General features: G+C 38.7%; 1 protein-coding gene across 2 annotated transcripts in view; it reads right to left on the bottom strand.

The window, feature by feature from the left end:
* Positions 1 to 12,743, bottom strand: part of LOC149229083 (acyl-lipid (8-3)-desaturase-like) — a 352,078-nt gene that overhangs the window by 144,799 nt on the left and 194,536 nt on the right. For both annotated transcript variants that reach the window (XM_089378453.1, XM_089378452.1), the window contains exons 10-11: positions 8,398 to 8,542; positions 8,143 to 8,268 (exon numbers count right to left, since the gene is read on the bottom strand). In XM_089378453.1, coding sequence (XP_089234579.1) covers positions 8,143 to 8,268; positions 8,398 to 8,542 — 271 coding nt within the window. The remainder of the gene's footprint in view (positions 1 to 8,142; positions 8,269 to 8,397; positions 8,543 to 12,743) is intronic.

Raw genomic sequence — 12,743 nt, 5'->3', positions numbered from 1 at the left:
GCACATTGCAGGAGCAAGCGTGGATTAGAGGCTTCGGGCTTTTGCAAGCAATTTTCTTATTGTTAGGCAGGAGTTCGGATAGCGATTTGTTGGGCAAGATTAGAGGCTATTACCTGGGTTGATTTTTCTATCTTTTGGCAGGGGCGTAGAAGCTATTGACCAAGTGCTACACAAGGGTTTAAAGAAGTGGGGCCGGGAGAGATAAGGCTTGGAGATGGAAGATATTTCTCAGCGGAGAATTTATTCAGAGTTGAGATAGATTTCTAGTGGTGGATTTGGGCTTAATTCATCAATATCAATTCTATGGGGCATTTTCTGGCTAGATTGGGCAATTCGCGTTGGTTGAGGATCACTGGGGGTCAGTGGATTCATCTCAAACCCTTCCAAGACTTTTATGGGTTTATTGAGAAGAGTTTCCAGCTAATTTTACAGAATTTTTTGGGCGATATTCAGTCCTGAAATCCTCATTCTTATAGCAGGGCGTATTGTTGGTTAGCTAAGAAATTGGCATCGCTTCGTGGGTTCAGTTTTGGCTTGGGGTTGGGCCAAACCCTTTATGGGTATTTCTGGGTTTTTACGCGAGAGTTTGTGGCTGTAAATTTAGGGTGATTCGGGCATTCTTAAGAACAAAATCTTCAATCCCATTCTAGCAACAATAGTAGTAAATTTTTGTGTAGTGCGCAACACCAATTTGGGCCAGTATTGTAGTGCCCTAATTTCGAATTTACAGCAACCATATAAATACACATAAAATTTGAAAACAATAATGCATAAAACTGTAAGCTGCACCTATCTGAACTGCTGGCGGACTTCCGATTCTGTTACTGAACTGGCGATCCTGAACTGCTGACTGATTTGATTCAATTTCGAGATGGCCAATACCACCCGACCAGACAGAGCAACCTGGTTGCTCAATCCAGAGAAGCTCTCCACAGAGGCTCTCTGTCCCTCCGTGCCCAGAACTCAGATCACTTAAGCTCTTCCACTGATAAGTCCTTCATCCCGGTTTTCTGCTGATGAATCTATCTCTCTGGTTCCCCCCCCCCCAAATCGGGTTCAGGCCTTGCTATTTAATCACTGGTCTGGCGGTGGCCGCCCTCCCACTTGCAGCCACCGCCTTCCTCGCATTGAAGGCTCTGGGATATTTTTTCACTGACTTCTGCGTTCAGCAATAAGTACCCAGCTGCTTCGGACGCGCTTTTATTAATGGGCTGGGGTGACTCATAGGTAGGTTATTGTATAGAATATCATGAATCAATTTATTGACCTTCGCATATACACCTTTCATAATCTGTAAAGTTTTAATTTACTTACTTTATAACATTCATTTCTATAATGTCTCATTTATACTTTATAGCATTATATATAAAGTTTTATTTATACTTTATCACATTTATACTTTATACAAGTTAGATATATATATACATATTTTATAAAATTCAATTACATGTTTTGTAATATTAAGATATATATATATATATATATATATATATTATAAGGTTAAGTTATATATTTTATAAAATTTAAACTTATATATGTTTTAAATTTAAATTATATATATAACTTATCATACTTATAGTTTTAAATTCCCACATAATTGGTTTTATTATAGAGTTTAAAACTTTATAAAATGGATTAATTTAGCAGGGTTGTTACAAGTATTTCCTCTGGACCAGAGTTGTACCATCTGGAGTTTGCATAGCTTGCATAGCAAGCCCAGGTTCCCTTGTTCTTACCTGCTTATGTACTCTGGTTTATCATTATTAATAAAATGGCTCAGCTGTTAGGAGTATCTTATCTAGCATTTTGATGGTTATGTGTACCTTTGATCTTGTGGTTGTTGTACTTGTTACATGGTCCCTTGTAATTTGTTGTAACTTAGTTCATGTTCTTGATTTTCATTATTAATTCCTAATTTGGATCATTACATAATCGGTATGGTGTACGATAGTAGTACGACAAGTAGCGACGAATTTGTAAAGCCAACACCAAAAATTAGACAATGGCTACACAAGGGAAACGTTGGTGGAAATGAACAAGTCCACTGGTAGGGATGATTAGACAAGACAGGACTCTTGACTAATTTTCATTTTAATGTTTACAAGCAAAATTTGTTGTACTTTTGGTGGCACGGTGATGGAAATTATACCGAATAAAATGAGATTTGGAAAATTAACTTCATATGGTAGGCAACGATGTTGTGGTTGTTGGTGGTAGCGATGGCTACAGCGAAAGGTGGCAGTTGTGTTGCATAGAAGCAGCAGCGATGGACAGGTTGTTGACGATTGATGCGACTAGATAGAAGTGGACGATGTATTGCAACAACCAACATGGAAAAAGGCTGCGGTAGGCAAGCAAAGACGAAGGTTGCAAAGGGTCTGTCGACAATGGGTGGAAATCAGGTTGCAGCTGCGTATGACTATCAGTAACAGCAACAAGTAAACTATCTCTCCCTTTTATATATATATATATATATATATATATAATTGTTTTAATATCTTTTTTAAGGGTATATATAATATATATACATTGTTCTTTTTAATAAAAAAATTTGAACTTTTTTTCTATAATAATTTGTTTATCCCTTTTTTTGCTAATGGTCTAGGTCTTGTGGCAAAATGGGGAATCTCCAAATCTGTGTAGCGAAAATATTGGGTCACGAAGGCAACAAAGTTGACGACAGATTGATGGCCAAAGGCTGGATCAAACTGGCTTTGTGTAGCAGTTGAGCGGCCAAAGAATCGAACAATTCTAATACCAAATGTTACAAACAAAGTTCATATATGCTGCAAAATATTCAAAATATCTGGAATATAAAAATTCCCATAGTGGAATGAATTATATATATGTTTGAATACAAGTGAGATGTGAGATATCAGATATCAGATGATTGTTACAAATGAGGGTCCGCTTATATACCTAAGAAAGTGTCCCTTTATGAACAGTGATGTCCTTAGGGACATGTCTATTCATTAACTAATTATTATTTAATTAACTATTATTATGATTATTATTTATTTATATTTTATTATTATTATATAAATTATAATCATAACAATGACCTTTAGCCCACAATTTCTCTTTCTACCCATTTGGATATGAAGTCATCTAATGCTTTGACAAAGAGTTTAGCTAGAGTGTGCCCAATTCTAATAACCCAATAATAATTACCTTGCTCATCCTGATCTTCAAATTTATAAACGGTATGGATGGTCTGTGAGATCTAGGAAGGGAAGCCAAAGAAGATTGAGGAAATTATGCAATTAAAATGATTTGAAATAGGAACAACTAAAACAAGTGAATTGTATTTAAGGTTTTCATGCTTCAACAATTCTCCATCCCAGGACTTCTTAAACTAGAGTTTGAAGTGTTAGTTTTTGGTAGCACCAGAAGTGCTCTACCCTTGAAAATTGGTGGAGAGGCTAAGGCACATGAGTTCTAAAGAACCCAAAAATCGTTTGGTAAAATTCCACCCAGATTGTATCTTATTAAAATAATTAATATTTTTAATGGGGTTCCTAAGTCTAAAATTAGGAAAACTAAAATATTAATGAGTACTAATCAAAATATGGGTGAGAATGATCTAAAAGGCAGATCAAGTCATGTTTTAATCTTAGCCGTTGATTAGAGACTTAATCTCGATCGTTGATGACTCAACAGGAAAAATATAAAATGGAGGTTTCGAATTCATTTGGAAACACACACAGAGATTAAGGAAATTGACTTTCTGAGGTGAGAAGTTCTCAGGAGGAAAATTGTTTTGGGGAGATATTGCAGCAGAGGGGCATGAGAATCTGGGAGAAGGACTTTCCGGAGAATACTAACAGAGAGGCGAAGAGAGCTTGCAAAGAGGCAGCGCAGTGGCCAGGAGAGCTGACGCAGAAAAGCTGCATGTCACACAGAATCCAGAACTATCGGAACAACCGAGACTATCGGGGACTATCAAAACTGTCGGGAACTGCCAAAACAGCCAGGAGAGCTGACGCAGAGGCAGCACAGTAGCCGGGAGAGCTGACGCAGAGGCAGCGCAGTAGCCGGGAGCGCTGACGCAGAGGCAGCGCAGTAGCCGAGAGAGCTGACGCAGAAAAGTTGCCTGTCACGCAGAATCTAGAACTGTCGGAACAACCGGAACTGTTGGGAACTGCCACGAACTGTCGGAACAGCCAAGAGAGTTGGCATAGAGGGCAGAGAAGGTGACACAACGCTGATGCAGAGCCAGCGCAGAAATAGTCGGGGTTAGCCAGTGTTGCGCCGGATCCGCCGGAATTCTGCTCAGTGAAGTGAGGTAAAACTCACTCAAAATTTCCGCCAGTATTATCTCTATAAAGGATTGCTAAATGAGCATCCTAGATTGCATTCAGATATTTCTCCTGTATTATAATAAACCCTCTGAGTTGTTGCACCAGTTTTCCCGCATTGGGTTTTTCCGGGGGCTGTTGTGTCCAAAAATAAGTGTGTCCTATATATCTTGTTCTTTGCTCTGTTTTTTGTTTCATGAGATCAAATATTTAATCAGTGTAGGCTGCAAAAGTAATTTGCTTTAGTATTCAAAAGAACAACTTGATGAATGTAATTTAAAAACCAAGTAGGTGAAGTAGATTCAGAATTGCTACAGTAGGGATTACTTTGAGTGTAGGAATTTTCACATGGTATCAGAGCATTGATTTTGAAACAGAAAGACAGATCCGGTATTGAGCAGTGAGGCCGAAATTTGCACTTGACAGCAATTTGAATCCCCTTGAAGGGATTGTGTAATCCTTGCCGGGAAGTAGATCCGAGGAAATCTCTCTCTGAGTGAGACGACACTGCGACAGAGAGGTATGATTTCCCGTTCATGAGTTTGCAGAGGCAGAAGGAGTTACGTAGAGCCTCCATGCAATGCTTGAAGGGCGCAGTTTCTACCGGGACAAAAAATCTGCTAGAAAAGATCTAAGACACATAGAAGGGGGATTTTCTCCTCACCGGACTTCCAGCCAAGGAGTTTGAATCTTGACTTGTTGAACAGGAGCGGTGAGGGGCAGATTTACAAGCTCCAGCAGGGAGTGCGTAGGCCGGTCTAGTGTTGTGCAAAGGAGAGAGGAGGTCATTCGACATTTGGCAGAGATGGCAGTCGCATCTCCAGGAGGGAGGTGGGGAGATTTAGAGCTGTAGTCCGAAAGAGCTACATATGGGCAGGATCCTTGAGGAGTCCACCTCTTGGATCAATTCCTTGCTACAGGAGCCCAAGATTCAACACTAGCGAGATGGACTTAGTGTCAGATGATGTAGTGGATTGTTTGGAGGACAGATGCAGTAGCCGAAGACCAGATACTGATCAACGCAGAGCAAGGTTGGCAACAGTGCAGATGGCATAGTGCAGGAGTCAGTAGCAGTGCAAAAGATTCAGAGGGTCAGCAACAGTCAGATTCTAACATTCATTGTATTATGTTGAACACAGTTAAGTTTAGGTAATTTTGGATTTTTTTCAGTTGCATCTCTCAGCAACTAAGTTGCAGTACGAATGCAATGGCAATGCTCGCAACATAGCAGATGCAATTTTTGAGAGGGAGTTGTAGTACAGATGCAACGGTAGCAGTAGCAGTGTCATGGGCAGCAATACAGTAGCAGCACTAGCAACATTATCCGCATAGCAGATGTAGCGTTTGAGAGGGAGTTGTAGTACAGATGCAACAGTGGCAGTGGCAGTGTCATGGGCAGCAATACAGTAGCAGCAGCAGCACAATGTTGGTCACAGCAACAGTACAGAAAGGAGGTGCTTCAGAAACAAAGCAGCATGCAGGTGGACATTGTTGCTAGAGCACTTTCCTCTCTAAGAGGGAGTGTTAGTTTTTGGTAGCATTGGAAGTGCTCTAGACTTGAAAATTGGTGGAGAGGCTAAGGCATGTGAGTTCTAAAGAACCCAGAAACCGTTTGGTGAAATTCCACCCAGATTGTATTTTATTAAAATAATTAATATTTTTAATGGGGTTCCTAAGGCTAACTTAGGAAAATTAAAACATTAATGGGTATTAATCAAAATATGGGTGAGAATGATCTAGAAGGCAGATCAAGTCATGTTTTAATCTCAGCCATTGATTAGAGACTTAATCTCGGTCGTTGAAAACTCAACAGGAAAAGTATAAAATGGAGGGTTGGGGTTCATTTGGAAGCACACACACAAAGATTGAGGAAATCAATTTTCTGAGGTGAGAAGTTCTCAAGAGGAAAATCGATTGGGGAAATCTTGCAGCATAGGGGCAGTGAGAATCCAGGAGAAGGACTTTCCGGAAAACACTGACAGAGAGGCAGAGAGAGCTTGCAAAGAGGCAGCGCAGTAGCCGAGAGAGTTGACGCAGAAAAGCTGCCTGTCACGCAGAATCTAGAATTGTCGGAACAGCCGAGACTGCCAGGAACTATCGGGAACTGTAGGAATTGTTGGGAGAGCTGATGCAGAAAGTTGTCTATCACACAGTATCCAGAACTGTCGGAACAGCCGTCACTGTCGCGAATTGCCGGAACAACCGGGATAGCTGACGCAGAGGGTAGGGAAGATGACGCAAGGCTGACGCAGATCCAGCACAGAAATGGCCAGGGTTAGACAGCCTTGTGCCGGATCAGTGGAAATTTTGCCGAGTGAAGTGAGGTAAAACTCACTCAGATTTTCGGCCAGTATTTTCTCTGTAAAGGATTGCTAGATGAGCATCCTAGATTTGTATTTAGATATTTCTCCTGCATAATAATAAACCCTCAGAGATGTTGCACCGGTTTTCCCACATTGGGTTTTTCGAGGGACTATTGTGTCCAAAAATAAGTGTGTCCTGTGTATCTTGTTCTTTACTCTGTTTTTTGTTTCATGAGATCAAATATTTAATTAGTGTAGGCTGCAAAAGTAATTTTCTTCAGTATTCAAAAGAATAACTTGATGAATGTAATTTAAAAATCAAGTAGGTGAAGTAAATTCAAATTTGCTGCAGTAGGGGTTCCTTCGAGTGTAGGAATTTTCACAATGGCTCACATGATCATACAAACAGTAAAGAAACAACAGGTAAAAGTCTCGTGATTGATAGTGATGGTTGGGTGGTTGGGAACATCATACGATGAGATGGCATAACTAAACCAAGTGCCAGGGTCAATAATGATAAAGGTGGGTTTTTTCGACAAGAATGTTCCCTAAGGATATAGAGTTGGCTCTAAGGCATTGAAGGATCTATATAGACATACAGGTAATACTTCTTCACGAGTGTAGCTCATAAATTTTTTGGCCTAACTTTGCTTTTACGGGTGTGTGAACCAGGATATATTGGGTTATCTGGAGGATTTTGCAGTCTGCAGCATACAAGCATTTTGAGGGCAGAAACCAAAATAAATGCAATCCAGAATAAGGTGTTTTTTTATCACCTTTCTCAAATGCCAGTTCTAACAAATTTCATGTCCAACCTGAAAATTTCGGAAAAATCATTTCATTCTCATAAGCATTTTAATGGGAATCCAATTAAAGCTCAAATTCAATGAAGGTATCCTACAACAAGTTCATGGATAAAATGGGGCTCATTAGAGAAAGCTCAGATATAGTGATTCACAAAAAGCAAGCTAGAGAATAGAGATGCTAAAAGTAACCATCAAGAATCTTAATGCCTCCCAGGAAAATCAGCTTCTTCTCATTGTCAACCTTAGTCAAATAATAGAATGCCTAATATTGTAGCCACCTAATGGACAAGGCAGCTGAGTGAAAAGATTTACCAACAAAACATGTAGCTATAGAGGGCTCAAATGTGCAAATGCAGATGTAAAAACATTTTATCAGGCCACTATCACATCCGTAAAATGAGCAATGATACAAGTGAACAAAAGAATTTGGTGTGAATTCCAAAAAGTCAAGTAGATTAACTTGTGCAAAACATTTAAGGATGCATCTAACTTTCAGTTATTACATAATACTATAATAGTAGTCCATGCCAGAAAATATGCTTGGAAAAGACACTAGTATAAAACATACTGTTCACCAATGAACTACATTAGCACAGTAAAAAAACTAAAAAACAAGTGATAATATGAATGATGTTTTGAAAGTGAGTCATTTTTTAATTTTCCTTCATTACAGCCTACAACACTTGGTAAACATTTACTACTTTGATGGATTTGAGAACAAGATTATGAATTCACCTGCATTGCAGCCCAGCCCTGGTGTAATTTAGGTCGACCGTCACTTGAATCGACAACTGGGAAAGCAGCTTCTGGAACAACATGGGCCAACTGGAATAGGAAGGCTAACGTCCATCCACAGACAAGCTGCAAAAGAATTCCAGGTGGTCTTCTTTCAGTGCAGTGTCATTTAGGAATATATTATAAGATGCTACAATTTAGAAATGCAATACAACTAAACTAAGCATACTGGTATATGAGAACAATTATACTCACTTGTGCAACTACGTAGAGAATCACACGTTGAGACACATTGTGATGACTGAAAAAGGAGGGAAGTACAAACATGTACAGGGTGTACAATATCTTGCCTCCAATAAAAACTCCAAATTCCAAAGTTGTCATCTCAGGTATTTTTACTCTGTTCAAATGTCAGAGAAATCAACAGATCATTCATCAGAAAGAAAGTTAACCATACTTCCTCACTCCAAGCTCTGCCTTCAGGCTTTGACCACGTTCTTGAATCAATTAATCATAATTTTAAGCCACACATAAAGCATTGAACCAAAACAATAACGGGTATAAAATTGATAATCCTCCTTAAAGACCATGATTCAAATGGACAACTTTGTGGGACACCAATTGATGAAGTTTAGGTGATATTGCTTCTGAAAGGCATTGTGCTCCTGAAATTTAATGAGTTCTATGAAGGCCAACAACAGTTTCCATAGAATTTTATTTTTCCATTACGCTAGGATCATAAAAAATTTGAGGTAATCTGATGTCTATGTTGATCATTCTGCACCTGACAATGATAAATGAAAACATATTTCCCTGAGACTAAACTACTGGTGCTTCATACATATGAAAATGGAGCTGGTTTTCTATGATGAAGCAAATCTCTATAATTGAGAATTTCTGCAGGAAACCTTTGTCACCCAAATGCTTATTCTCTCCAGTAATGATTTATCTTGAATAGACAATGAAAGAAAAACTCGAATGTTTTTCACATTAAGAACAGCCTGGCCAACACACTACTGCACAAGCCAAGCTTCTGCATATCCCAACTTACATCACAGATAGGACAACAAACTGTTTCCATGGAATATGAACCAATATCTTCACCACTGGGTTTGACTTTTTCACTTATATAAGCACTTGGGATTGGATGACTTAAACATAGCAAATGATGTCGTACATTATAGATTTATATAACTCCATAAGAAGAATGGTCATCACACCTGACCCACCAACAAAAGCTAGCAGAAAGTTACGACCTTATTAAGGCAGAGTTCAGTCGTTTATCCTAACTCAATTCAATGCTCTAGAGGAACTTGTTTCAATTTTTTTTGCTCCAGGAGAGCTTCTACACTTCCTGTAAATGGAAGACAGATATATGCCATGGCGACTTCAAGAACAAATTTTCCACCTCTTATCTCCCAACTTGTACTTAATGATAAAAACCCTAATCCAAAAGGTACAACCCAGGAGAGAACTACCAGAACAGGTCACCATTGTCGCCTAAGTAACCTGTCCTCTTCACTTTAGGCCACCTCTCCTCTGGCTCAAGGGGATTATCCCTAGTAGGATTACTAAAGCTAAAGAATGAGACACAAGGTGGTATGACAGTAGCTTTAGTAAAACAATATTTTATAGGTTTCCTTGAAAGGTTAAAAGAGTGAGGGAAGAAAGTAGAGATTAGTGCCAATCCAAAAACAACAATGGAGTCAAAGGGCATCTAAGAGGGCTTATTTTCTTATGTGTTAGCAATGGACAAGGTTAGAAGATGCAATAATTTTTACTCTAAGCTTGCTGGAATTTGAAATGAAAATTCTACAAGGAAGGGGTCAAAAAGGAAACTCCTCCAACTAGGGAACTCAACTATATCCTAGAAATTGAAATCAAAAAGCTGCAGGACACCTTCTACACTTCCTGTAAATGGAAGACAGATATATGCTTTGGCAACTTCAAGAACAGATTTTCCACCTCTTACCTCCCAACCTGTACATAATGATAAAAACCCTAATCCACAAGGTAGAACCCAAGAGGAACTACTAGAACAGTCACCATGGTCACCTAAGTAACTTGTCCTCTTCACTTTAGGCCATTATCCCTAGTAGGATATCTAAGAGGGCTTATTTTCTTCTGTGTTAGCGATGGACATAAGGTTAGAAGATTCAATAATTTCTACCCTAAGCTTGATGGAATTTAATGTAGAAAATCTACAAGGAAGGGGTCCAAAAGGATCCTCCTTCAACTAGGCAACTCAACTTTATCCTAGAAATTGACATAAAAAAGCTCCAGGACACCTTCTACACTTCCTGTAAATGGAAGACAGATATATGCCTTGGTGACTTCAAGAACAGGTTTTGCACCTCTTACCTCCCAACTTGTAGTTAATAATAAAAACCCTAATCCACAAGGTACAACCCAAGAGGGAACTACTAAAATAGTCACCATTGTCAACTAACCTGTCCTCTTCACTTTAGGCCACCTCTCCTCTAGCTCAAGGGGATTATCCCTAGTAGGATTACTAAAGCTAAAGAATGAGACACAAGGTGATATTACAGTAGCTTTAGTAAAACAATATTTTATAGGTTTCCTCAAAGGGTTAAAAGAGTGTAGGAAGAAAGTAGAGATTAGTGCGAATTCAACAACAACAATGGAATCAAGGGGCTATCTAAGAGGGCTTATATTCTTATGTGTTAGCAATGGACATAAGGTTAGAAGATTCAATAATTTCTACTCTAAGCTTGGTGGAATTTAATGTAGAAATTCTACAAGGATGGGGTCCAAAAGGATCCTCCTCCAACTAGACAACTAAACTTTATCCTAGAAATTGAAATCATAAAGCTTGCAAGAAGTCTTAGAAGCTAAGTCACCTAACACAATGACACAGGACATGGAGGATAGGGAAATGCAAGTATCCGACATGAGACACGGCGACCCCAAAAACAGGACACGGAGGATACATTATATATTATATATTTTAAAAAGTAAAAAACTATATATATATATATATATATATATATATAAAGAATGTAACAAATTAGTGAATTAGACATAAAAAATGAAATATAGACAGATTCAATTTAGAAACTAAAACATTTACATCATGATGAAACACATTCAACCATACAACTAGTAGCACATCAATGACGATAAATTGGCAAACACACAAGAAATTAAAACCATAAATTGCAGTTTTATCATTAAGTCATAAAAAGTAAAATGTATTACATAGATACTGACTCAATGAGTCACCTGTAGGAGGTGGCTTCGGCTAACACTTATACTATTATCCGGAACCTCATTCAAAGTAGTAGATGCCGGAAAGGAAGATGCTGAGTCCATATGGATGTAGACAACCGTATGGAGTCTTTCTAGCTAGTACATAAGTGGGAATGCCGATGGCAAATACAAAATAGAGTAGATACTAGAACTGTAGATCAAGATGGAAGAATCTCATAGCTGATAGCTCATGACTATCTATAATCCTCCATGTTGTTGTCATCAAAATCAGCATCTATTAGTGTGGAGGATGACCCCTAAAGACGATCACCTTCCCAGCTCTTGGAATAAAAACCTGTGACTGAAATGAGCTAGAATGAGGCAAAAAATCAGTTTTAATGAGCTGTGGGCCGCTTTTTCGCTGGACATGTGTCCAAATTTTGGAACATAATTAGGGCACATGTTTGGCACGTGTCCTATGAACAAGACATGTGCCTAATATGTGTCAGGCTCATGTTGTGTATGACACGTTAAATACCTGACACGAGAGAGGGGGGTGTCAAGAAACTTAGCTTAGAAGATATATAAAGCAAACTATAAATTATCAAAAATTAAGATAACAAAGGAGAGAAGAGGTGTTACCACACATGTTAAACTCCTTCCAAGCAGTAGATTCTACCCTTTAATGGATCAAATCGCTAGCAACATCTATGTGGAAGAAACTACACCACTTCAAACTTTAACACCAAAATATTTATGCACTCAACCAAGAGAAAACTCTTATACATAATATATGCTCCAACAAAGATATATCCATTAAATTCCAAAGAGGGAAGCTCCAAAAATCTAATCATGAGTGCAAATGAGGAAGAGCTACCCCTTATGGAATCTAGCACAACTTCCTTTACAATAAAATAATAAAATCAGGGGTGAAAAACCCTATATCGAGCCTAGGGAGGAGCAAGGAAACATTCTCCTCTAGCTAAATAATCAAGAATACATAAAATATTGAGGTGAAGCCACATGTACAAGTCTCCAACAAAGATAGGCCCAAAAGAGTGGGAGATTGCCATCACATAAGCTATAAGGTTAGACAAAGGTGCCATGTCTAGCATCCAAAGGCCTCCAAGTGGATAGATCAACAACCAACTCCTCAAAGTAGGCAATGAAAACCCTATATCTAAGGTGTGAAACCTCCTAGATCTCCTCCAAGGAGGATTTTTAGCTCTTTAAGGTGAAAATTCCTCCTCAAAGCATGCAAGGATCAAGTAGAAGACCTCATAAATGGCACATGTAGCTCGTAAGAGTGAAACTTCCATCAAAAGTGAGTAAAAGCTCATCCAAGGTGGATGTCCTCAATTATAGCATGTGTGCAATAAGGCTACAAAACG

The sequence above is a fragment of the Pinus tabuliformis genome, chromosome J (assembly GCF_031772625.1).
Source record: "Pinus tabuliformis cultivar Carrire ecotype Pingquan chromosome J, CPIR1, whole genome shotgun sequence".
Classification (NCBI taxonomy): domain Eukaryota; kingdom Viridiplantae; phylum Streptophyta; class Pinopsida; order Pinales; family Pinaceae; genus Pinus; species Pinus tabuliformis.
Note: the sequence above shows the minus strand (reverse complement) of the source record. Positions and strands in the feature narration are given on the sequence as shown.